Here is a 26,484-nt window from a genome sequence, read left to right on the forward strand (position 1 = left end):
GCACTGGTTCGAGTCCCAGCTCCTCCTCTTTCAATCCAGCTCCCTGCTAGTGTGCCTGGGAGAGCAGAGGAAGATGGCTCAAGTCCTTGTGCCCCTGCATTCATGTGGGAGACCCGGATGAGGCTTCTGGCTTCAGCTTGGCCCAGCCCCAGCCATTGTAGCCATTTGGGGAGTGAACCAGCACATGGAAGATCTCTCTTTCTTTTCTTTCTTTTTTGACAGGCAGAGTGGATAGTGAGAGAGACAGACAGAGAGAAAGGTCTTCCTTTTTGCCATTGGTTCACCCTCCAATGGCCGCTGCAGCCAGCGCATTGTGCTGATCTAAAGCCAGAAGCCAGGTGCTTCTCCTGGTCTCCCATGCGGGTGCAGGGCCCAAGCACTTGGGCCATCCTCCACTGCCTTCCCGGGCAATAGCAGAGAGCTGGCCTGGATGGAAGAGGGGCAACTGGGATAGAATCCGGCGCCCCAACCGGGACTAGAACCCGGTGTGCCGGCATCGCAAGGCGGAGGATTAGCCTGTTAAGCCACGGCACCGGCCCCTCTCTCTTTCTCTCTCTCTCTCTCTAACTCTGCCTCGCCCTCTCTTTCAAATAAATACATACATCTTAAAAAATAATAACAATAAAGAAAGAAATGACTGTGTATATCAATTTTGCTGCAGATACGGTGTACTGTCAAGCTTGCTTTTAAATATTTGTGTAAAAAATTGATAGGAATCATATACTGCTGTAGTTTTCATGATTTTGTGACCATTTTAAAATGTGCTCTGTATGAGCGGAACTGAACGTCTTCATCTGGTTGTTATTTGTAGCCCTTGCCTATTTTCCTCCAGAACTAGTCTTTTTACTTTTGTCTGTTGAACACCTTATTTAGTCAGATATTAAGACTTTAAATACAATGTAAATTAAAAATGTTATCTAAAAAAAATTAAGTTGGAAACAAAAAAGAAAGAAACAGGGGCCAGCTCTGTGGCATGGCAGGTAAAGCCACCACCTGTGGTGCCGGCATCCCAAGTGGGCGCCAGTTCAAGTCTCAGCTGCACCACTTCCGATCCTGCTCCCTGCTAATATGCCTGGGAAAGTATTGGAAGATGGCCCAAGTGCTTGGGCCTCTGCACCCACGTGGGAGACCCAGATGAAGCTGCTGGCTCCTGGCAGTCTGGCCCAGCCCTGGCCATTGCAGCCATTTGGGGAGTGAACCAGCAGATGGAAGATCTCTGTCTCTCCTCTCTAACTCTGCCTTTTATATAAATAAAAATAAATTTGAAAACAGAGGGAGAGAGTAAGGAATGGTGCTTGATGAAGAGGATGGGGAGGACTAGGAGGTTGGTCAGGTGCAGTGAGGTTGGGGCAGGGAGCCCAGGGTGGAGGCTGGGATATGTCTACTGGGAGGCCGTGTGGACCAGAACCAAGAGGTGGTGCAGAATGGGAGGAGCAAATGGACTTGAGTGACATTCGGAAAGTAACTGTTGTAAGGACAAGAATCTGGGGAGGCGGGGACTGAGGGGGACTCCCCTGTCGCTGGCTTGGGCGGCAGGTGTATGGTGGTGCTGCCGGATGAGTTAAGGCAGGCGGGGGACCCCGTGCTGAGCACAGGGAAGCCCAGGCAGTGATGCCGAGGGAAGAGATGAGAGCTGGGAAGGATGACGTGGGATCTGTCAGCGTCCACGTGGTCACAAGAACTACGCGTGGACAAGACAAGGAGAGGGTGGCATGTGGGGAGAAAGCTCAGGCCCTGGGGACGAGTATCCAAACTGGAGGATACCAGAACAGGTGTCTGCGGCAGCGATAGGATGCAGGGGGTTCTGGGGGTTCCAAGCTTTGGCGTTGGGAGCTCAGACGTAGGGAGACCCACCTGCTGAGCCCCGTGGTCCTGGGGCTGTCTGCTTTGTGGCTCATTTCCCCTCATGGCCAACACAAGCCCAGCAGTAAGTCCCCCCACCAAGTACAGACCCGTGCCCCTCTCTCAGGGGCGTCTGAAACTCCCTTCCCCGCCCTCCCGCAGCCGGGGGCAGGTCCGGACCCTGGCTGCACACAGCAGCCAAAGCCCCCCATCCCCCACCTCCCAGCAGGAGCTGTGACCGTGACCGCGCTGCGAGGCCCGCCCTGGCCTCCCAGCCTTTGTTCTCCCTCGGGTCCACCGGGCTCCCTTGGTGGCAGCCTGGCCTCCAGCAGCTTCCTGGAATAGAAACCAGATGGGCTCTACCTACCCCCCCCCCCAGTAGCGCACTGCCCTGGGGGCGCCTTCATTGCCCCCCACACGCCCCAGAGACGGGAAGAGCGGGGCAGGGTCCGACTCCAGCGTCCCGCGCAGGGGTGGCCAGCCTGTTTGCTCCGAAGGGCCATTTGGATAACGAGAACATTATCCCGGGCCGCACAAACCCTCAATTTACAGAGTAGCCTGCGGCAGGTTCACTGGATTTCGACGCCCTAGGCAGCCCCAGGCGCACGGATTCGGGGCCCTGCGTTCCCTCGCGCTTGCGTGGAGGGGGTGACCACAGGCAAGGGAAGACACGCACAGAGGTTAAGTCATGTGGCCAAGGGTCACAGCCGGTGAGTGGGCACCCAGGATTCCCATTCTTCGCCAGCCTCTCCCCGAGGTCGCCCGAGCGTTGGTCCCGCCGGGGGCCCGGCCCCAGGCCCCTCCCGCTCCGACAGCCCCGCGTCCGGCCGCCGCGTGACCGTCAGCTCCGCGGCGCGCCGGGGGCACCTGTGCCGGGGCGGGGCCGGCGCCGAGCGGCCCGCGGCGAGGCGAGGCGAGGGCGCCCCCATGCACGGCACGGCGGGCCCGCTCCGGGCGGCGGGGGACGCGGCGCGGGGCGCGCGGGGCGGGGCGCGGCCGGGGCTCCCCGGGCCGACGCCGCGGGGCGCGGGCGCCGCCGGAAGCGGGCGGGGCGCGGGCGGGATGCGGAGAAGCCGCGAGCGGCGCGGCGGCGGCGGCGATGAGTGCGTCTGCGGCCACCGGGGTCTTCGTGCTGTCCCTCTCGGCCATCCCGGTCACCTACGTCTTCAACCACCTGGCGGCCCAGCGCGAGTGAGTGGCGGGCGCCGCGGGGGTCGCGGCCGGAGCTCGGGCAACTTTGCGATGGGGGCCCCCGAGTGCGCCCCGACCCCGCGCGGGCCGGGGTCTACGCCGCCTGCCGGGGGCGGGAGGGGGCGACTGCCGGGTGCCTGCCTCTTGCCTGCGCCGCGCGCGTGGCCGGGTCACAGAGGTCAACGGGGCGATGCCCCTGTCCTTGGCCAGCGCGGTGGGGCGCCGGTGGGGAGCGGACCAACGCGGAGGCGACGAGCCTGGCCCCGCTGTCAGCCGGCCGCCTCCTCCCCTCCCCATTTCACCGGGAAGTTTCCATGTATGGACTTCCACATACTCACCGTTTCTTATTAATTTTAGAAACGACTGTGGTTGACGCGCAGGCAGCAGGCAGGGCCGTGGGTTCCAGGCCCGGTTTGGGCACTAAGGCTGGGGCCTGGCCTCGCTTTTCTCCTCCGCTAAGTGGGAGGCTTGTGTGTGTAGGCGCGGCCGCGAAAGGAGAAGCGGGGACAGGGAGGTGGGTGGGGCCGAGGGAGGGGCCCTGAGCCTGGGTCCGGAGCCCCGCCTCGCCTCCCAGCCCCGCAGGGGCCGCCGAAGGCCCCCGGGGGCGCAGAGGGAAAGGGGACAGCTTCAGGGCCTGCCGAGGTGGGGGGAGGCTGGCAGTTGGTGCTAAGGAAATTGCATCACTCTGCAGGCTGCAGCTGACAGCCGCTGAGTGTCTACAGCAGGGCAGGGGCTCCTGTGTGGCGCTGGGGCCACCTTGTCCCCGGAAGCACTTGTACCAGGGGTTCCCTGTGCGCGGGCGGTGCCTGCCCTCCTCCTCCTGGCTCTCCATGCCTCTCCTGTTAAGTGTCTGCCACTGGACTGCCCAAGGGGACCCTGTGCCCCTCAAATGGCATTATGGGCAGTTCAGTGACTATTTACTGGGTGCCTCCTGTATCCTGGGCTGTTCCAAGTGTTGAGGACATAGCCGTGACCAAGCCAGAAAAGGCCGGGGGTGAGGGGTGGGGAGCACTGGTGTTCCGCTGAGCGGTGAAGAGCTGTGTCCCACATCGGAGCACCTGGGATTAATTCCCAGCTGCCCCTGACTGCAGCTTCCTGCTAAGGCAGACCCCGGGAGGCAGCAGATGATGGCCCCGGTGATGGGGAGCAGCCTCACACGGGGGAGAGAGAACCTGGGTGGTGTTCCTGGCTACCAGCTTCTGTCTGAACCAGCCCTGGCCATTGCATCTGGGGAGTGACCCTGTAGATGGGACTTCCGTCTGTGTCTCTGCCCTTCAAAAAAAAAAAAAAAAAAAAAAAAGGTTGAGACAGACATCCACAAATGCATGAAGAGATGGGGATGGGAAGGGGGCTGGCTGGTGGCCAGGGGAGGTTCCCTGGAGGAGGGGACGCCAGTGATGGGAAACACGGGGAGCAGAGCGGGCAGGAAGTGGGTGCACCTGTCAGGTATCTTGGAGGAGAGCAGAGGGATTTGCAGACGACTCCTAGGTCTGGGCCTCAGCCACTGGGAAGAGACAACGGCATTTGCATCTGCCTTGGTGGGGACGGAACTGGGCATTGCTGGGCGGTGCTGATCAGTTGCTAAGCTCTGCTGTGTTTTTGAAGAGTTGGTTCCAGCTGCTCCTCCCGCCCTCCCGTAGGTTAGAATTCCAGTGGCCTCAGACTCCTCACTCCCCTCTCGCCACCCCCTGCCCCACAGGTGCAGGGACTGGCCTGGTGTCTGTCCCCTCCCTTCCCTGCTCTGTGGCTCTGGCCCGCTCTGACCTGGACTACGGCAGAGGCTCCCAGGCGAGGCCCCACCCACCATGCTAGTGACCTTGCCCCTTGAACCTGCCGGGCCCTGCCCTGCCTCCTTGCTGGGGTGCCGCCTCTCTCCCTGGGGGCACTGACGGTTGAAGCCAGTGCATGGCCCAGACAGAGTAAAACACCGCCCCTTCCTTTTGCGGCTCTCCCTCCAAGTGAGGGGTGCCTCTCTTGGAGCAACCCCAGCCTCTGGATCGCATCTTTCCCACGAGAGTTCCCTCCTCAGGGCTGGAACATACCTCCCCAGGCTGCGGCTCACCTTGGTTTTGTCTGCCCAACCCAGCCCCTGTGCAGAGTGGGCGCCTGGTTACATTTCAGACTTTGTGAAAGTCTGAAAAACAGAAAAGGCAAATTAGGTGGGAGGTGGGGAGGAGGTAGGTCAGGGAGGGTTGGACTCTCTCTCTCTCTCTCTCTCACGCACACACACACACACACACTGCTCCTATGCATCCATCCGTGCCCCTCTTGGGATGTGTCTGTTCCTGGAAGGGTATCTGTAACCCCCGCCCCTCCGAGACTAACAACCATTTCCCTCTGGGCTCGCCTGCCCCTGAGTCCCTGCTGCCCCTCTGTTGGCCACTCCCGCTGACCTGAGCCGAACCTGTGCTTGGCTGCTGCGGGAGGTCCCCAGGGACCTGCCGCCCCAGTTTCCCTTCACTCTTTCCTCCTCCCTGAGCTGGCGTGCACCAGGGGATGCTGTGAACCAGTTTACGCAGCTTTCCCCTGCTCCACCAGGGCACCGGCCGTGTGACTGTGCTGGCTGTGAGCTCGGGCTCTTGGTAGGAGCAGCCCACCACCTGCCTCAGGCTGTTCTTCGTGAAAGTGCTGCAGCGTGCCTGACCTCTGACCTCCTCCCTTGCAGGCGCTTCAGCCCAGGGTCCTGTTCTTGACCCACATCAGCCTTCCCTTTGGCTCATCCCTAAAGGAGGAGCGTGGAGCACTCACAGATGTGCACTACCGGGAGCCTCCTAGCTTTTAGATTCTCACCTGGACACCGACATGGCCATCCAGTCTCATTCTTATCACACAGCTCTCTGTCCTTCCATCCATCCATCCATCTATCCATGCATCAGCTATCATCCATATTGTCCAACATTCACCATCCATCCATCCATCCGTCCTCCACCATCCACCATCCACCATCCATCCATCATCCATTTCCCTCCCTCCCTCCTTTCCACTTTTGCTCCTAACCTCTTTCCTTCCCGTCCTCTTCCTTTATCCCAGGGCATATGGCAAAGGTTATCCGAAGTCCAGTGTCAGGTTGCCGTGTTGGTGTGCGTGTGTGTTGTGTGTGTGTGGGGGGGTGGGGTCAGCTCAGGAGAGGCGCTTTCTGCAGCTCTGAAGATGGTAAGTTCTGGTGTAGCCATGAAGGCCATTGGCGTGGCCTCAGGTGGTTCTTTGTCTAGAGCTGGGGGCCCTGTTTTTGGAGGTGTGGGAGGGAAGTAAGCTCCTGGAGGTGGGAGTTATTGAGGTGGGTCTCCTGTGCAGACAGGAGCCCCCTTGTTTACATGGGGTCCCCGGGACCTGCCGCAGAGGCATGCACGGTACGATTTTTTCTCAGTAGGTTTTTCAGTAAATTAATAACCAGGTGAGTGCAGAGGAGGTGGCTTTCCCACGGTCACGCAGTTGGAGAGTGCGCCAGGGCCCAGCCTCCTGGCTGCCCACACCCTGCTCCACGGGGTCTCCCTGCCACCCTGCCCCTTCCCAGGAGCAGATCTGGGGTTTGTGCCCCTGGTTTGTGGCTGGAGACCAGGCCGGCCCTGGTGTGGGCTGACTCCACGCTGGCCTCAGGCCTGGCCCACACTCTCCTCCTCCTAGGATTTCCTGGCCTGTTTGGATCTACAAGGGGTCTTGAAGAATTTTCTAGAAAACCCATAGTGTATCATGAGAAAAACTATGCATGTGTTTCAAAATTGTTTTGCACTGAAATGAACGTATCTTCAAATTCCATTTTCTCACGAATCATTTGAAGTCCCCTAGTACACGTGACCTTGCCCTTGTGCCCCGGAAGGTGTGTGTGTGGGGGAGGGGTTGTAAGGGTTGCTTGTTCCAGGGGCTCTGTCTGTGTATTTCTTCTGGCTGGCCTGGAGGAAGCAGGCTACAGGGCACCGGGGGTGGGAGGGGGTAGGTGGAGCCCGCAGGGGCCAGCAGGGGCGGGGTAGAGGGCGCTCCAGACCCAATGCCCGTGCACAGGAGATGGGTCAGGACACGTGGAGACTGAGGGCCTGGTGGCTCCCCTCCCCCTGAAGTCCCCTGGCTCTGGCCTGGAGGGTGGCAGAGGAACGTCCGGTTGACAGAGCTGCAGGCAGAGGCCAAAGGCCGTCCCCACGCCCCGGCCCGGGCCAGTAAATTCAATGGTCAGGAAGTTGCAGGCACCGGTGTTTGTTTTCCTAAATGACCGCCTCCCTCTTCTGGTTGTTGCAGCTCCTGGACAATTGTAGGGGTGGCTGCCTTCATCCTGCTGCTGGTGGCCTTGCTGGCCCGGGTCCTTGTCAAAAGAAAACCGCCCAGGGACCCGCTGTTCTATGGTACGTCTCCTCCTCGCACCTGTTCCTCTTTGGTTGTGTACCGGCCGGTGACAGCGGCCGGAAGTGGGCGTGTTTCAGGCACCTGTCCTCAGCTGTGGCTCCGCCCTCTCGCAGGTGGGACCCTGGAGGAGGGTTTCCACCAGGGCCACCAAGCCTCATTCCCCCAGCGCCTCGCATGCTGGGGCCCTGACCTCTGACTTCTGGCTTCAGCTCGGGTACCAGCTCCTTCCCGGGCTTCCTGTCCCCCGCACCCCAAATCTGGCAGAGAAGTGGGGTGCCTGTGTCTGCACAGTTTGTATAAGACAGGAAACCAATAAAGCGAGGGCGCTTCAGAAGGTTTGTGGAAAATGGAATTAGAAGATAAGTTCATTCTGGGATTAAAAAAGGTTCACCAAGTAAAATTGGCTTAGTCTTCAAAAAGTTCATGGAAGCTACTTGTTATGTAAAAACTATGCATGGATTTTACACTTTTTTTTTGCACCAAAAATATGCTTTCCTTTTAACTCCATGTTTCCACAAACTTTTTGAGATTCCCCTTGTACTAACCGTGGGGGGAGGTAAGATGAGGAGGGTGATGGGACAGTTCCCAGCCAGCATGTGTGTGTGAGTGTGTGTGTGTGTGTGAGTGTGGGGGTACGAGAGTGTCATTGTGTGTGATTGTGAGTCTGTGTATGTGTGTGTGTCTGTGTATGTGTGAATGTGTGATTGTGATTGCGTGAGTGTGTGTGGTAGTGAGTGCGAGAGTGTGAATGCATAAGTGTGTGGGTATGTGAATATGTGATTGTGACTATGTGAGTATAGGGATGTGTGTTGAGTGTGTGTTTGAGTGTTGTGTGTGTGATTGTGAGTGTGTGATTGTATGTGATTGTGAGTGTGTGATTGTGAGTCTGTGTGGTTGTGTGTGATTGAGTGTGTGTATGTGTGTGTGTCAGTTTGTGTGTGTGAATTGTGATTGTGAGTGTGTGAGTGTGTGTGAGAGTGTGTGATTGTATGAGTGTGTGAATAGGTGATTGTGAGTATGTGAGAATGTGTGAGTGTTCTGTGTGTGAATATGAGTGTGTGAGTGCGTGTATGCGTGTGTGTGTGCGTATGTGCGTGTGTGCGGGTGCGTGAGTGTGTATGTGTGTGTGTGAGTGTGCATGTGTGTGCAGGTGTATGAGTGTGTATTGCGTGTGTGAGTGTGTATGTGTGTGGGTGTGTGAGTGTGTATATTGTGTGTGTGAGTGTGTGTATGCGTGTATGTGTGTGTGAAATGAAGCAGACTGCCGCCGGCGCTGGCTGAGCACCCGGCCCTGCTAGGGCTCTGAGCGCTCACTCACACTGTAGTTTTATTTAATGCTCATCACAGTAGCCCTCCATATGCAAAGGAGGACGCTGGCTCAGAGCTGCAGAGCGATGGGATCAAGGTCACAGGGGCCTTGACCTTGAAGCCCATGGCCACGTGTGCCGCCTCCACAAGGCTGCCCTTGGCCTGTGAACACTTCCTGCGGCCTGCACTTTGCTGGGTGTTTTGTGTTGTGTCTACACTCCCCAAATCATCCAGTTTTCTCGCTCCCGGGGCTGTGGGTGGGATTCAGGGCTGTTCCGTGCGGCTCCTTGTTCTCGCACCTGCAGCTCCCCAGCGCGTGCCCTTCTTGCAGTGGGCAGAGCGGCACAGCGGGACAAGAGGAGGGAAAGCCAGGTCGCTTAACGCCGGCCGCGCTCTGGAGTGGCCGTTGTCACGTGCCCTTCTTGCAGTGGGCAGAGCGGCACAGCGGGACAAGAGGAGGGAAAGCCAGGTCGCTTAACGCCGGCCGCGCTCTGGAGTGGCCGTTGTCACGTGCCCTTCTTGCAGTGGGCAGAGCGGCACAGCGGGACAAGAGGAGGGAAAGCCAGGTCGCTTAACGCCGGCCGCGCTCTGGAGTGGCCGTTGTCACTCACGTGGCCGAAGCCAGGGAGCAGTCTCTGCCCACGGAGGGCCTGGCAGAGGCGGGGCGGGAAGGGAGAGTGGTGAGCCATGGGCTTCTCCCAGCGCCCGCCCAGGGAACTCGGGAGCTGTGAGCAACTGTGCAATGTGCCGCTGTTTTCATAGCCAGGGAGCAGATGCGCTGGGCCCAGGAACCTCAAGTTCCACATCCTCTTCCTGCCCCGCTCCACGCAGCCCACACTTAGCTATGCCAGTGTCCTTGTCTGTTACAGCTTTGAGCGCACGGCAGCCCGAGCCGGGCTCCTCGCCCACTGGAAGCCAGGGACCACGTCCTTGTCCTCGGTAATGCGGCATCTGCCTGCCGCGGGGCATCTGCTGCCGTTGGTAGATTAGGCTCTCATCGCCTCCTTCCCTGCTAATCCTGGCGCCTTCCAAAGGAGGAGAGTGAGGAAGTCGGGGCCGGCGCCCCCTGCAAGGCCGGCATCCCGTATTGGAGCACTGGTTCAAGACCCAGCCACTTGGCTTCCGCTCCAGCTCCCTGCTGATGTGCCCGGGAAGGCAGCTGAGGATGGCCCCTGCTGTCCGTGCCCAGAGTTCAACACCAATTTGTTCTTATTTAAAATGCGGCTGTCTAGAAAAAATAACAAACACGAAGTTGATTCCCTGTAGCCGTTGGCTGTGCCAGCTGTGTACGTCCTGGCCGGCGACACGGCTTTTCCTTCCGTAATAGCCCATCGTACCATCTTGGCTTCATTTTTGTCATCCCTTGGCCTTTTATCCTAAAGCCTCTTGCATGGATCCAGGCCTGGAGTAGGCAAATAAGCTGGACACGCGGGGCCGCAGCCTGGCCCCGGGACCCATGAAACGATTCCCTTCTGCTAAGTCACTGTTTTCAGCCCTTGGGTCACCACTGTGCTTCACAGGCCCCTTGGCCGCTGGCTTTGTCCCTGCTGCCCAGTGGGATGCTGGGGTGGCCTGGTGTCATTCCCCACCTTGGGGACATGCACCCCCCACCTAGGGTGGGCAGCCTGAGACCCACTGGGTGTGCAGGAGGTGTCTGGTCTGTTAGTTTAGGTTGATGACGTCAGCAAGATCTTCTAGAAGATCTTCCATTTGCTTATTCACTCCCCAAATACCCACAACAGCCAGGGTTGGAGCCAGGAGCCCAGAACTCCATCCGGGTCTCCTACGTGGGTGGCAGAAGCCCAAGCAATTGAGCCACCATCCCTGCTTCCCATGATTCCTGGTTTTTATTTATTTTTTTTTAACATAATGCACCGTATTACGCCTTTGCAAATGTTTTTTAAGATTTATTTACCCATTTGAAAGTCAGTTATGGGGAAACAGGGAGAGACAGAGAAAGATAGATCTTCCATCCACGGGTTCACTCCCTAAATGGCCACAATGGCTAGGGCTGGGCCAGGAGTCAAGAGCTTCTTCCGGGTCTCCCACGTGGGTGGCAGGGGCCCAAGCACTTGGGCCATCTTCCACTGCTTCCCCAGGTACATTAGCAGGGAGCCGAATCGGAAGTGGAGCAGCCGGGACTCGAACTGGCGCCCATACGGGATGCTGGTGTTGTGGGAGCGGCTCTACCGCCGCTCCACAGCGCCACCCAGAGGCCTGCTTTGTAAACTGCTGCCTCCTTGCCCTAGTGTACGCGGTTTTCGGATTTACGAGCGTGGTGAACCTCATCATCGGGCTGGAGCAAGATGGGATCATTGACGGCTTCATGACCTACTACCTGAGAGAGGTACGGGCCCCCGGCCAGTGGGCAGCTCACGCCGCGGGCCTGGGTGAGCAGGGCGGCCCGCGCACCTGTCTCCTGTCTCCTGGATCGCGCCGCCCACCCGCCTCTCCCCTCGACCTATACCTAACATAAATGAGGAACTCGCGAGGCCCTTCATAGAACCTGAGAAAGCCCCCGTGTTAAATTTGCTGGGTGCCAAACACAGAGGCATTCAAGGGAGCCATTTGGTTGTGCTGTTTACCCCCCACCGCCCACCCCCTGTGCACACACGCAGCTCAGAGCACCTGGGAGAGAGAGAGCGAGTGAGCGAGCCAGAGAGCTGTTTCCTTACCTCTGATGTGACGATGTAGCCGCAGAGGGACTCGGTGAGCTTCTCAAGGCCACACAGCGAAGCTCACGTCGCATCTGCATTTCTGGACAGATTTCTGTGTGAGCCAAGAGAGTGTGGACTCCATGCTGTGTGGGGGGGAAGACTTTAGACTTTATTTACTTGAAAGAGCAACAGAGAGAGAGAGAGAGAGCTAGCTTTCACCTTCTGGTTCACTCTCTGAATGCCCACAACAATCAAGGTTGGGCCAGGCTGAAGCCAGGAGCCAGGAGCTCCATCCAGGTCTCCCACGTGGCTGGCAGGGACCCAAGTACTTGAGCCATCACCTGCTGCCTCCCAGCAGGGAGCTGGACCAGAAATCGAGGTGGGACTTGTTCCCAGGGGTGAGGGAGGATTTTAAATCAGGGCGGGATCGGCCCTCAGGGAGGGGTGAACGTGTTTTTCTGCGTGGCAGGGACACGGCTCGGCCCACACAGAGGAACCGCTGTGTACAGCGGGTGACAGATGCTCCCAGATACCCAGGGAGGCAGAAGGCACCCAGGGAGGGGACAGCTGGGGCAGAGGAGGGAGCAGACAGGGAGTCCGTGTCTCCCCGGGACACATCCCCACCAGTGGGTGGTGCTGAGGTCCCCTGGGGACACGCGGGGGTTTCCAGGGCTTGGGGACATCCACCGGGCTTGATGGGGCTTAGTGCTGAGGGCGGGTCCTGCAGAGCGACTAGGGGCCTGGGACCCCGGGGGGCCAGGGGAGGAGACTGGGCTGAGCTTGCTTCCTGCCCTGCTGGGGTGCTAACCCTGATTTGTGGGGAGCGCCAGCCATCGGAGAAGGCCCCGCCTGCTTGGCTGACTGCCAGCCTGGTGGATCCGCACCCTTCCTTGCTGGGGAGGGACTTGGGGCATCCTTGGGCGACAGGCGGGGTGAGCCGGGAGGGCAGGGAGGTGGGAGAAAGAGGGAAGGAGACAAGGTGAGGCCAGGACGTCACCTCAAAGCCAGGCACACCGACAGTGACTTGCCAGCAGCCGCACCAGCACGGACGTGCTGTCCGGCATGTAAGATCTCACGTTCATCCCAGTGATGTTTTCTGGCTCTTCCTGGCTGTGCCGTCTCTGCCAGGTGCCAGCTGTGTGATCTCGGGCAAGTCTTGTAATCTTCCGGAGCCTCAGTTTCCTTATCTGTGAAATGGAGCCAGCGATGTCCATCCCACAGGGCTGCTGGGAAGGGTGGATGAGGGGCTGCGTGGAGTGCTGGGTTCCCCACCGCCTGTCTGTGCGTGCGAAGGATCTTCAGAAAACTCACAGGAAATGGCATAGAAAGATAAGTTCGGGGTGAGTGTTTGGCCTAGTGGTTACTTCAGTTAGGATACCTGGGTTCGAGTCCTGGCTTGGCTCTTGATTCCAGCGTCCTGCGAATGCAGACCCTGGGGAGGCTGCAGGTGATGCTCAAGCATCCGGGTCCCTCCCTGCCTCCCACATCGGAGACCTGGATGGAGCTTCCGGCTCCCGGCTTTGGACTCACTCAGCTGTCGTGGTCACTGGGGGAGAGAGCCAGTGAGCGGCTCTCTCTCTCTCTCTCTGTGTGTCTGCCCCCCAATCAAATTAATTAACTAACTGAAAACCAGCGTTTGAGTCTTACTCACAGCGGCCTTCCGTCGGATGCCTCCCTTAGGGTGAACCCTACCTGAACACCGCCTACGGCCACATGATCTGCTACTGGGACGGCTCCGCGCATTACCTGATGTACCTCGTGATGGTGGCGGCCATAGCCTGGGAGTAAGTCGGTCACGTGCTGCGTGTGCCTCTGCCACCCTAGCCACACACAGCTGTGGAAGGGGCATGTGCATGCAGACACAGCCACGAGAGCAGGTGAACTGGATGTGGGTGCCAGTTCCGTGGGTGGAAAACAGACCTGGCCTCCTTGTCCCCCCCCCACCCCCCCAGTTCACGCAGAGCCCCAAGGGTCTGCTAGGGCTCTCTCCTCCTGTCTCTTCTCACCTCACCCGGCCTGGCCCATCTCCGAACTTCCTGGGTCTCCCCCACCCCCTTGTCGTAGCGAGTTTTGACCACATAGGAAAGGCAGGCGTGCTGTGGCCGTGAGGACAGCGTTGTGGCTCCACAGCGCCTCGGCGCACACAGCACAGTTGTGTTTCATCCCTCATTCCCAATTTAGTAAGCTTCGATTCGCGAGCTTTGCTAATGAGAACTCGCAGTGTTGAGGAGCGTCTTTGCTCTCCTAAGACAAAGTGCGCCAAGTCAGATTTTTTTTTTTTTTCCATTTGTTCCAGGGAAAGTTACAGAACCGTCGGCCTCTACTGGGTTGGATCCATTATAATGAGCATTGTTGTCTTCGTGCCTGGGAACATTGTAGGTAAGGCACTTTTTCCTCTTTTACTTCTCTGTCCCGGAAACAGGGGCGATGGTCTTTGAGCAGAGGTGCGCTTCGGGTTATGGCAGAGCCGGGAGCCCCCGAGCCTACGGTGAAAGCAGAATTGTTCCCGTCCCGCTCCTAACCTAAACCTCACCCTCCGAAAAGCCGTTTCTGAGCAGTTGTCAGACGTGTGCACGGATCATAGGCAAGGGTTAGAGATTCTCGATTTCCAGGAAGGACCTCGCAGAGTGGAGGAGGGTGTGGGTGACGACAGTTAGCGGGCAGATACTGACGGTGACGTCATGCATCACAACTCAGAAAATGTACCTGGAAATGGAGACCCCCGAGGGCCGAAGGAAAAAGACCCTGATGCCTACGGGGGATCAGGGTGCTCACTGTTGAGTCCTGAGGACGGGGGATGCCTGTTAGGAAATGCCTGATGGTTGGACACGGACATTGGTTTTTCCATCATTCTGAGTCCTGGCGGGTCTATTGCACATCTTCGATGACCGGGGATGGGGGAGGGGGTGTTCGGAATGTTCGCTTGTGGCTGGTTAGCCTGCTTTTGGCCAACTTCTGACTTGCTCTTTCTTTTTTTTCTCTTTTAAATAGGGAAGTATGGAACACGAATTTGCCCAGCTTTCTTCTTAAGCATACCATACACGTGTCTTCCTGTCTGGGCTGGTTTCAGAATTTATAATCAGCCGGCAGAACCTTGTAATTATCCCTCAAAGGTGATTGGATTAAGTTTCAATTGTAAAACGCGTCCCCAAACCCACGGGGGTCACCTGTGCCTCCGAGGCCTGAGCGCCCGCCGTGTGACGGCGTAGTTATGGGGGCCCAGTGCGCAGACAGCTGCTGCTGTGGGGGAGGCCGTACTTCTGGGCAGCTCCTGTGCCCATGGTCCCGCTGCCTCTCCCCTCCCAACCCCGCGCCAGCCCACAGCCCGTGGTTTGCCGGGTGCTGTTAATGACACATTGAGCACCTGGGCGCTGCTTCCTTTGCTGCCCCGAGAGCCTGCTGGAGAGACAATGCAGCCCACAGAGCCGCAGGCTCTGAGACCTGAGGTTTCAGGCCCACGGATGTCTTCTGGGGCACCTCTCTTCCCGGCACAGCCATGGTGGTGACAGTGGACCGGTGCCGGCCTGACAGGTACCCTGGGAAGGTCTTGGTTTTAAGCCTGCGACATCTCTCTCAGCCTCTCTTGCTTTCGTAGGTATTAGATCCGTAAGCAGTGGCCTTTAAGCAAAACTGCATTACTAGAGGCAAAATACGGTTCCACGAGGTTCACAGAAGCCGCTTACTGGGGCTCATGCACACCTGGCTTGTGAACAGTTAGACACCTGCTGAGCAAACACAGGCCGGCACAGTGACTGCCGGCGCCCCCTTCAGTCACTTGGAGGAATGAGTTAGTGGGTCTAAAGAAAAAACAAAAACAGAGTGACCTTGGCCTTGGCCTTGGCCTCCTCGGCTTTGGAAGGCTCCGCACCTGAGTGTCGGCAAGAGTGGTCGTGCCGGGAGACACAGGGAACTCTTTATCAACATTGTTGTTAATGCCAAACCGCAGTGCTGACCAGGGGCGACCACACGGTGCCGACAGGTGCACAGTCCAGACTGGGCGGGCAGAGCGGTTTGCGCTGTGATCAGCCTTAACAAACACAACCCTTCACTCAGGGATTTCAATTCTTGGATCCTGTCTTCATAGAAACCACTAGAGGTACTGTTAAAGATTCATGTATAAAGTTGTTCTTCATCACATTAAATATAGCAGTTAAAAAAAATGCTTACATGTCCAGTGATGGGAGAGTGGCTAAAGTATCTTCCCTATGGAATTAAAAAAAATTTTTTTTTTTAATTTTTTTGACAGGCAGAGTTAGACAGTGAGAGAGAGAGACAGAGAGAAAGGTCTTCCTTTTTCCTTCACCCCCCAAGTGGCCGCTATAGCCGGTGCGTTGCGGTCAGTGCGCTGCGCTGATCCGAAGCCAGGAGACAGGTGCTTCTCCTGGTCTCCCATGGGGTGCAGGGCCCAAGCACTTGGGCCATCCTCCACTGCCTTCCTGGGCCACAGCAGAGAGCTGGACTGGAAGAGGGGCAACCGGGACAGAATCTGGCACCCCGACTGGGACTAGAACCCGGTGTGCCGGTGCCGCAGGCGGAGGATTAGCCTAGTGAGCCGCGGCGCCAGCTGGAATTATTTTAGTTTTAGAAGAATTTTTAATAATATGGGAAAGTGCTTTTTAAAAAAAGATTTATTTATTTGAAAAGCAGAGTTACAGAGAGATGGAGAGACAGAGAGGGCGAGCTTCCATTTGCTGGCTCACCCCCCAGATGTCTGCAATGGCCAGGGCTGGCCCATTGGAGCACGCATCCCGTCTCCCGTGTGGGTAGCAGAGGCCCAAACCCTTGCTCATCTTCCCCTGCTTTTCCCAGGCACCTCAGCCGGGAGCTGGATCGGAAGTGGAGCAGCTGGGTCTTGAACTGCCGCCCACAGGGGATGCCGGGGATTGTAGGCAGCAGCTTTACCCGCTTGGCCAACATGCCAGCCCCGCCCGGGAAGAGCTTTTAATATAGGTAGATGCTGAGGCCAAAAAGAACACATCAAACACTTTTTTTTAATATCCATGATATCCTAATTTTGTGAAAAAGTAGAGATTTTAGGTGTGCCTTTTTATACATAAATATATACATAAATGCATACGACTAGGAAAGTAGGCCAGCGGGCGTGGTGGGGCAGGTTTGTGGTTGACTTTCAGGGCTGTATTTCTCAATGAGCGGAGTTAACATTTGTACTCATGGAAGTGGCATTTCAGGGAGCGAGCGCTCCTCAGAGAGCTGCGAGGTGCCGCTCTCCGTTTCCCAGATGGGGGGCCATGACTTAGGGGGCAATGCCTAGAGTCCCATGGCCAGTGGTTCCGGACGCGGACTGGGGGCCCGGAACAGCCTCTCCTCGTCCCTCGCCAGTGGATTTCCGATACTCCTTCGGCACCCGGGGCCTGCTGGCTAGCCGCACGCTCTGTTTCAGGTTGTGCAAGAAGCTCAAGCCAAGGACCTGCTGAGACGCCCGTTTGATTTCGTGCTGGTCCTGTGGCTCCTGCTGGCCACCGGGTTCTGCCTGTTCCGAGGCCTGGTGAGTCCCTGCGAGGCGGCTCCTGCTTGCAGGCTAATCTGTTAGGGGGGGGCCCTGCGCCTCTGCTCCCCAGGGGCTCCTCTGGCTCCTTAGATGTTTCTGATTCGAGTGTAAATGTCTTTGCGCGCTGGCGTGGCGCACCCATGCGTCCTTGGGAGTGTGTGGGGGGTGCGATGGACTGAGGCAGGGGCACCAGGTGCACTTGGCCCAGTGGTGCAGGGTCACGTGACTGTCTCACTGGCCAGCGCGGTGCTGAGTCCGCCAAGGTCGGGTCTACAGCCTGTGTATCCAGGGGCCTGATTCACGTGCAGGCATGCGGGCGCCCTCTACCGACGCGACAGCGCACAGGCGAAGAAAAAGACCTGCGGGCTTGAGAGCTGGGGTCCTGGCCGTGTACTAGATGTGGTCTGGGGTCCTGGCCCTGTACTAGATGTGTGGTCCGGAGTCCTGGCCGTGTACTAGATGTGGTCTGGGATGCCGGCCCTGTACTAGATGTGTGGTCTGGGATGCCAGCCCTGTACTAGATGTGTGGTCTGGGGTCCTGGCCGTGTACTAGATGCGGTCTGGGATGCCAGCCCTGTACTAGATGTGTGGTCCGGGGTCCTGGCCGTGTACTAGATGTGGTCTGGGGTCCTGGCCGTGTACCGATGTGCAGTCTGGGGTCCTGGCCGTGTACAGATGTGCAGTCTGGGATGCTGGCCCTGTACTAAATGTGTGGTCCAGGATCCTGGCCATGCACTAGATGTGTGGTCCAGGATCCTGGCCATGCACTAGATGTGTGGTCCGGTATGGTGGCCATGCACTAGATATGTGGTCCGGGTTGCTGGCCGTGTACTATATGTGTGTCTTGGACACAGGACTTAACCTCTTGGAACCACAGTTTGCTCCTAAGCTTACGATAATGCACCTCCAACCCTTGGTAGGGCCTCACACATAGTAAGTGCTCGCTGAATGGTGGCTGGGTGACAGGTCATTCAGGAACCCAGGGCCTCTGGGCTGGGAGAGATCTGTGTGGGCCGAGGCTGGGGAGATGAAAGTGGCCAGGCCGGGAACTGTGCTCAGACCCCTGCCACTGACACTGATGTTTGCTTAGCTTGCTTGTTTGCCACGGTCTGGACCCCAAATCACCAGTCCAGCGGTGTGCTCACACGGTCCCGTCCAGTTCCCTGCACACGGGGAGAGACCGGGTGCACGTGTGGGGGTGCGGGCCTGGTGAGCCGGGTTTTCACCATTTGGCTTTGGGGTGGGGCCCATTTGGGGCCCCCTGGCGGCCAGCAGGTGCTTTGGCCTGTGGTCTCGGTGGAGCAGTGCCAGAGCGGGGAGATGAGTCGGAGGGGACCCAGGGCTGTGCCAGAGGGATGCTTATCTGTTGGATGGCCTAGTGCCAGTCACTGTCCTTGACTGCTCTGGGCAGCACGGGGAGAGGGGACTCCCAAGCGGTGTGGTGTGGGAACGGTTGACCAGTTAACCGCTTGTTCCCACATGCTAAAGCCAGCTGTGCTCTGGCTAGCCCAACCCAGACACTTGACCGCCGCTGCCCAAGGCGAGGGCTCCCCTGCTGTCCTCTGCTTCCCCTCCTTGGAGCGATGCTGCCTTGGCTCTCCCCCCTGCAAGGCCACACAGCAGAGCCGCCTGTGCCCGAAGCTGGCACCTTAGCCTTCTCGGCAAACCCGAGGAGCCAGGCGTGACCGCGCGCGTGTGTAACCAGTTCCTCTTTGTCCTCAGATTGCGTTGGATTGCCCCGCGGAGCTCTGTCGACTCTACGCCCAGTTCCAAGAGCCCTACATCAAGGATCCTGCTGCTTACCCTAAGATTCAGGTCAAGGCGTGTGAAGCCCAGGAGTTTTCTAAAATTCTTTGTTTTAACTCTTAAACAACTACAGTGGGAACAACGCGGTCCCACGGAGGAAGCGAGCCGGCCGAGCGCCCGTGAGGTCGCTGACGGTGTTTCTGTTCCGTGCAGATGCTGGCGTCCATGTTCTACTCCGTCCCCTACTTCGTGACCGCGCTGTACGGCTTGGTGGTGCCTGGGTGCTCCTGGATGCCGGACATCACGCTGATACACGCGGGAGGTGTCGCTCAGGTACGAGGCACACTGCAGCCAGACGGCTTCTCCCCATCTAAGGCTGCCGTCTGGGGGCTGAGCTATCCAGGGATGCCGGGGAGGGGCCCGGATGTTAAGTGATTTGCCCCAGGTGCCACCCCCCCACCCCCCAGCAAATGGCACGGTGGCTGCATAGGACCACTGCCCATCTCTAGACACCATGGCTACTAAGAAAGGGTTGGGGGCTGGGAAATCCCAGTGCTTTCTCCGTTTGAGACCTTAGCATTCTGCTTTACCACGAGACACAGAACCAGGGCAACGGGCTTAAACATTGTTTCTGCTCCTGAAACGTGAGGCCTGTCATTTCATTCTCCCCACCCCCGGCACCTCGCCAGGTGCCTGGCCCGGAGGAGCTGTTTCGCGAAAGCTTACCGCATTGAACTGAAGTGAAATTGTCCACAGAATTAGCACAAAGCGCAAAGGTAGCACTCAGCAAACAAGCCGATCTTCTGCACAGAGAGATTAAAGTAATTGTTTCCCCTTAATAGAAATTTAAAAATAACTTTGTAAATTCCATTTTTCTGTACAGTTAATTATATACTCGTGCTCTATAAATAGCCAAACTAGAATTTACAGGGTTGAAAAACACAGTATTTGGGTATCATTGAAAAACATAGTATTTGTGAGGGCATATTTGGGTTAAATCCTTCCAATCTGAGGCCCTTTGTCACAAAGTTAGAATATTGGCATCAGAGAAGCGGATGCAGCGTCGCAAGTGAGCATTCCTGCTCTGAGCATCCAGACCTGGGAATGCAGGCCTCCGTGTGGGGGTCTTTGCTTCCGTCTTTTCCAACAGCAGCCACAAGGGAACGACTTCGAGTTTCCCGTTTTTAGCCCCTACTGCTCCCAGACTCGCATGTTTGGTTTCACACTTGGCTGTCTCACAGGCACCTCAGATCTTATGTCTAGAGCAGGACTCCTGTTGATTCTCTGTATAAATTATCCCCCCAAAAAACCTTGGGAGTAATTTACACCTGCCATGAGCACCCCTCCCCAGGTCTGGCTAGTTGTCTCCAGAGTGATTCGCAGATCGATCCATTCTCTCCCAGCTCCGCTGCACTGGCCTGAGTTCTCAGGAGCTCGCCCACCCCGAGGCTGCCCAGACTCCAGCTCTTCTTGCTCGTTTAAAGATCACGCGGGGCATTTTCAAAGGCCAGGCCTGGTCAAGGTCATGGTCCTGTTGCTGCAGGAGACACAGCCTGATGCACTCATGGGATTGCCTTCACATCTTTTTTTTTTTTTAATTCCCTGTTGCAAGATGAGGAAGCTGGGGCCCAGGACGGCTTCGGTTCACTTGCCTCAGGCTGCAGGCTCCAAGATGGCAGAGTAGGGACAGGAAATGCTGGCGGAGTGCACGCCCACCTTCTCTGCCCTCCATCCCTGCCTCAGCTGAGGCACAAACGTAGATGCTGGACATGGCACAGGGCAGTTGAGAGCCTCCAGGGACTTGGGGGGGGGGCAGTGGCACCTGAGCTGAGCTCTGAGGCTTTATAGGGCCAAGTCTCCCCAGGAAGGAGGCATTTAGGGATGGGAGGGAGCAGAGTAAGCCTTGGCTTTGGTTTTCTTGGTCCCCAGATCTCTTCTCCTGTATCCTCCACAACGGAGGCCTCACATCCATCTCACTCTGGCTGGCCTTTTTATTGGTTTTTATTATGCATTTTTATTTATCCAAGACAGAGACACAGAGAGATCTATGTGTTGGTTCACTCTCCAAATGCCCTACCGATAGCCGGTGTTGGGCCAGGCTGTAGCCAGGGGTCAGGAACTCAATGTGGAGTTTCCCACGTGGGTGGCAACGATCCAACTGCTTGAGCCATCACCTGCTCCCTCCCAGGGTGCACAGCGGCAGGAAGCTGGATTTGGGAGCAAAGCCAGGATGGCAGCCCAGGGCCCAGAGCCCAGAACCAGCCCTGCGCCAGCCCTATCCCCTGCATGCCATGCGTCCTGGCTTGCCCTGCACTGGCCACGGGTGCAGCAGAGACGTGGCATCTGGCCAAGACTCGGGGAGAACTGGAGAACCAGGCAGAAAAGCCTAAGCCAAGCCTCGTCCTGTGGACAGGCTCAAAAGTTAGGCCTAGGAAGGCCGCACACTGGGGGCAGGCGGGTGGCGACCCGGTAGTGGTAGGACTCACTCTCGCTGCTGTTGGTGAGGCTGCGCTTGCTGACAGGCACCTGGGGCCCCTGCTGGGTGGTGCTGGGAAGGGCAGTGTGGCCCGCAGAGCGGCAGCCTCAGGCAGACCTCAGGGCCTGCGGGCACTCCTGGGCTTTGCCCCAAGCTCCTCTCTTGCCAGTGGGTGTCCGGGCCCAGAGCCTGTGATTGTCAGATGGCTCTCCCAGCCCCACAGGAGCACAGTGGCCTGACTCAAAGAGTGAGGTGTCATGCCCGTGGCCCTGGGCCGGGCTCTAATGGATCAATTTATTGGTAGTAATTAGCCTAAGGAAAAAGCAGAGCTGCATATGATCAGAATTCTGAATTCCTGATCCCACCAACTTCATCAAAATCTACTGTTTTGGAAAGAGCACTCCCGAGACCCATGCAATTTAATAAGAAAAAAAAAGAATCCTCGAAAAACTTTCAGGCCAGTGGAAGACACATCGGACAGTTACTGCATCCTTGCATTCGGGTGCAGGAGTTCGTCGGGACTGAGGGCAGATCCTGCCTTCAGAAATCCGAAGAGCAATCAAAATGTAAAAGGAAATGGAATAAAACCTGGACACAGTGTTAGACTTCCACTGGAGACTTACTCATAACAATGATCTTTTTACAAATATTTATTTATAATTTACTCCAAAGGCAGAATTACACACACACACAGAGGGAGACAGAGAGAACCAGCCACTGATTCACTCCCCAGATGGCCACAATGGCTGGAGCTGGGCTGGTCTGAAGCCAGGAGCTTCTTTCAGGTCTCCCACGTGGGTGCAGGAGCCCAAACACTTGGACTATCTTCCGCTGCTTTGCCAGGTGCATTAGCAGGGAGCTGGATCAGCAGTGGAGCAGCTGGGACATGACCCAGTGCCCATATGGGATGCCGGTATCACAGGTGGTGGCTGTATCCGCTACGCCACAGTGCTGGCCCCACCAACTATCTTTTCCTAGCAAACCCTTACTGCAGGACTAAGGTGGCAAGTCTGACCTGGAAAGTCCAGTCCACTTGCTGGCACTGTATGGTTGGCCCTCTGTAGTGGAGGCTCAGCCACCTTTGGATGGAAAATGTAGTCAGGCTAACCGTGGTTTTGCTGCACTGAATGGGTACAGACTTGTTTGGTCCACTCCCTACACAACACAGTCTCAAAACATTCACACAGCACTTATGCTGTCCTGGGCATCCTATGTAAATCAGAGACGACTTGAAGTAGACAGGAGGTTAAAGGTTATATGCAAACACCATGCCAGTTTATAGAAGGGACTTGCACATCCATGGATTTGGGTGTCTGCTGTGGTACAGGGGACAGCAGCACTTTCTGTGATGCAATAGCCCTGGAAATCGAATCAGACCCCATGTGCTCAATGTGGCTGGGAGCCTGCGCTCTGGAGGCAGACCGCTTCCAACCCCAGCTGCACTCCCCGGCCCAGCGGCGCCGGCTTCTTCGCCCTGACCCTTTCCTCTCCCGGTGAGTGATGGTAGGAAGAGCCGCTCCCTAGTGAGGATTAGAGGTGATAAATGGAAGAGTGCTTGGCGCGCACCAGCTATCTCACTCTTCATCACTGCTGGGAAACCCCTGGTCGCAAGGTTGCAGGAGAAATGCCTCACGTCGCCTAGGTGATTGGTTAGTCTGTAGACAGTGAAACCGACTCCTCTGTGTGTGTATTGTACATAGTTATTACCTGAAATGTCAGAGAATCCGACAGCCTCAGGACTTACAATGCACTCCCTCCCGCCCCTCAGCCGCCCTCACCAGCTCGCTCCTGACTGGGAGGCACTTGCCATTCTTGTTAGTTACTACTGAACATCTTTACTTAGCGTTCACATTAGCCTTTGGGGTTTACCATCTCTACATGCTTACTGGCCCTCGCTGGAGACACGGACAGCCAAAGGTCAACGACGGGGAGTTAGAAACAGCCCAGGTGTTCAGCAAAGGAGAGCAGGGATCCTGGCTGAGCTATGTATGTGTCTGTCCTGAGGGGTCCCCAGCTGGGGGTGGGGTCCACCGTGACCGGCTGTCCCAGATGAGGACGCCAGAGGGCGCCATGCCTTGCCCGAGGCCCCGCTGCAGGTTTCTGGTGGGGCTGGGATTTGACTGTAGGTGCCCTGCACCTCTACTATGCCACTCAGAAAGCTCTTGAGACAGGTAACAGGGTTCTGGGCCAGCAGCCTGGCGACTGTCCCGTGTTCACACTGGCTGTTGCTTGTTATGTCCAGTGTTCACACTGGCTGTTGCTCGTCGGGGTTCGCGGCGACACATGAACACTCTTGCAGCACTGTGATTTTCAATCACCCGCTCCAGGCTGCCTCCATAAATATAGGACACTGCTACTAAAAGTGAACCTTTGGGTGCCTTCAGCGGGTCATTTTCTAATCGTCCATTATGGTAAGAAATCAGAGTATATCTCAGTGACTTCTGTTAACAGTGATCTTGAACGCCGTAGAAAAAATGACTGTCAGGGACTCAAGCTCATGTGCCTGAGCTGTGGAGAAATTTCTGGGCCCTGAAACCTTAGGAGGCCCCACAAGCAGGGCAACCACTCCCGCGCCTGCCCCCAGCCGCTGCCTTGGGCAGGGAGGGATCCTCAGGTGAGACTGTTTTGTTTGGAACTTTGTAGCCACGAAAACATAACAGGATTCCACCCGGGGGAGCAAACTGTGTGGCTGGGTGCCCACCCTAAATGCGCCAGAACTCGGCGCAGTCGCAGGAGACACTGCTTGTGCGCAGGAGAGCTTCCTAATTCAGGGCACAGAAACAGAGGCTCTGGGGATCTCGGACTCCGACAGCCACAAGACCACTGTTGCTGAATGTTTATTGAGCTCGAACAATGCGACAGGTGCCACACAAAACTTGAGACACAGGACCTGCCCTGTGGGCTTACAGTCTAAGGACACAGTCTTTAGTGCTGCTGTCTGTGAGAATGAGGTATTCACTCACTGCACTGTCGGTGCAGGAAATGGGCCTCCAGGACCACACTTCCCTATCAGGTGGGCACGACTGCTCGTGTTCTTTGAAAGCTGGTTGGCCTCTCCCCAGCTGTGGTGATCTTGTGATGTGAGCAGTGTTTATAAAGGTAGAGCCACCAGAAACCCCCGCCTCTGGAGACTGGGCTTCAAGACCGGCTATGTGTTCAGAAAAACGCAGCTATTCAAAATAGGCTTTAGGGAAACAGTGGCAGGAGCCAGGCTCCGCTGCAGGTTTCCTGGAATGTCCACCTGGTGGCGCCTCAGGCAGCCCCACCCGTGCCCTTTCTCATGGTCGCCTGTCCTTGTAGCCCGCAGGTGCAGATACACTTGCTGGTTCTGTCTGGGCCGCTGCCTGCGGGAGGTGCGCCCAGACGACTTATGTGCAGGTCTTTGGCCACACATCACGGGAACTCCTAGCTCGAGAGAGAAGCGTGGCTGTACCCAGGCGCCCAGAACATGTCGGTGATTCGTACAACTGCAGTCTATTACGGTGTCTGCCACGGATACAAACTCATGAAGAGGGCGCCTGGGAAAGCCTGCCCCGTTCCTGTCGTGGCCAAGCCAACAGGCTGTTATCTTAGCCGACTACACTGACTTCCTACGGAAGGAAACCCAAGTTCTGTGTTGAAGGCCAACGTTTAGCTGTCTCTTCTTGTCACTTGGGTGACTTCAGATTGCAGTATCTTCTGTCTCTTCACTGCGACCCTGCTGAACTAATGATTTACTGCTTGTCATATTTAGATTCCCCATCTCTTACTCACATACATTTTGAATTTTGGCAAGATATGAAAATGCAGACTCCAAGGTGGTGTGTGTGTGTGTGTGTGTGACAAGCCTCCTAAGGACATCCTCTCATAGGAGTTTCTAATCTTGCTGCTAGCATTGCCCTTTCAAAAATCTCCCTCTGTGCTTAAGTGAAGTATAAAAACAAACCTGGCACATCCTGAATGTGTGTTCTGAACGAGGACGCGAGCACCCTGGGAAGCCCCTGACTTCCCGTCTGTGTTCCCTCGGAACACATCCCTCTCCTCTGTGCACGGTGGCCTGCACGAGCTTCTGGCGTCTTCTACACGGCAACCGTGCCCCTGCCCCCACCGAAGCTGTGAGCAGCCTTATCCTAGAAAATCACCCTTAGGATTTCTTCAGTTGTACAAAAACCAACTCCATGCAGAAACAAACTACACCTGAAGGGGTCTTGAGCCCTTGCTCCAAGGTGCGGTTCAAAGACTGACAGATGAGGTGCAGGTGCTTAGTTTATTATGCTAAAAGCTTTTAAAGATCTGTACTTTGGTTTTACTGGAGCAGGCTTTGGGAGCCACAGGCGAGCCTGTCATGTGGGACCTCCAGAATGCACAGAGGGTTGATGCAGACTTTTCTGCTGGGTCCCTGATGTTTGGGAGGGCACTGCCTGGGCTGAGGAACACACGTGCCATGAGAAACCTCGCTGAGGAAGGTGTGCTTTATCTGGCAGTTGTATCAGGAATGGCCTGCAATTTCATGAAAGACTGCCTTTAACGGAAGACTACCATATTCACAGCTAGATTTGCTGAAGGTGAGCCTGGTTGGAGGGCACAGGAAAGCAGTCTGAACGAACCCTTCAGAACCCATCACGCATGCAACCCAACACGAATTCATGCTTACTCGTCTTTTTGTTTTTGTTTTAATGCAACAGGCTCAGTTTTCTCACGTGGGTGCTTCCCTCCATGCTAGAACTGCCTATGTCTACAGAGTCCCTGAAGAAGCGAAAGGCCTTTTTTTAGCATTGAACATAGCATATGGAGTCCTGCCTCAGCTCCTGGCCTATCGTTGTATCTACAAACCAGAGTTCTTCATAAAAACAAAGGGGGATGAAAAAGTGGAGTAAAAATAGGACTTCATGTTCTCCCTCTCCACGTTCCTGGTTTTTGTCGCACTGGTACTGGTATTTTGTCCCACTGTACTCCCTTTTCATTCATGAATACTTAAGAATAAATTCTTGCTCTGTACTGTATGTGTGAACTGTAACATGGGATTTTGTAAGTAAACTTTTCCTTGAAGGGAAATTCAAGTTGTTGAGAAAGTTTGTTTAAATATATTCAAAGTTATTTGTGAATAAACTTGGCCATTTATCTCAATGTTCTGTTTGCACATAAGAAATAGTTGTTAAGTATGAAAAATTGTAATTTAATCACCTACAATAGTGAGCATGAAAATGAAACTACTCAAAACTGAATACAGCCCACGCATACTAAAAAATCCATAACAGGAAATGAGGGTTGGGGCAATAATTGGTTACCAGACACATGCGCCTTATATGGGCCTCAATATCACAGTCAAATCATCAGAATGTTTCATAATGCTTGAAAAATGTTTTCCCAAGGAAATATTCACTGCTGTTTTAAAATCTGCTTTTACTAAAATTTTTTCATGTGAATCTTAAGTAGCTAAA

At 56.1% G+C, this 26,484-nt stretch overlaps 1 protein-coding gene across 3 annotated transcripts; it reads left to right on the forward strand.

The window, feature by feature from the left end:
• Positions 1–2,905: 2,905 nt before the first annotated feature.
• TM6SF1 (transmembrane 6 superfamily member 1) lies at positions 2,906–26,428 on the forward strand. Of its 3 annotated transcripts, none has more exons than XM_062206327.1 (10): positions 2,906–3,033; positions 7,264–7,367; positions 10,926–11,023; positions 13,014–13,117; positions 13,630–13,712; positions 14,325–14,446; positions 16,735–16,839; positions 18,565–18,663; positions 18,802–18,921; positions 25,729–26,428. In XM_062206327.1, exons 1-10 carry the CDS (start codon positions 2,942–2,944, stop codon positions 25,918–25,920), a joined length of 1,119 nt encoding a protein of 372 aa, XP_062062311.1. In that variant the 5' UTR covers positions 2,906–2,941; the 3' UTR covers positions 25,921–26,428. The 3 variants fall into 3 exon arrangements, with proteins under 3 accessions (XP_062062311.1, XP_062062312.1, XP_062062313.1); XM_062206328.1 differs by having other exon boundaries at positions 18,565–18,657; positions 25,729–26,185; XM_062206329.1 differs by lacking the exon at positions 25,729–26,428 and adding an exon at positions 19,278–19,923.
• The last annotated feature ends 56 nt before the right edge of the window (positions 26,429–26,484 follow it).

The sequence above is a fragment of the Lepus europaeus genome, chromosome 11 (assembly GCF_033115175.1).
Source record: "Lepus europaeus isolate LE1 chromosome 11, mLepTim1.pri, whole genome shotgun sequence".
Taxonomy (NCBI): Eukaryota; Metazoa; Chordata; class Mammalia; order Lagomorpha; family Leporidae; genus Lepus; species Lepus europaeus.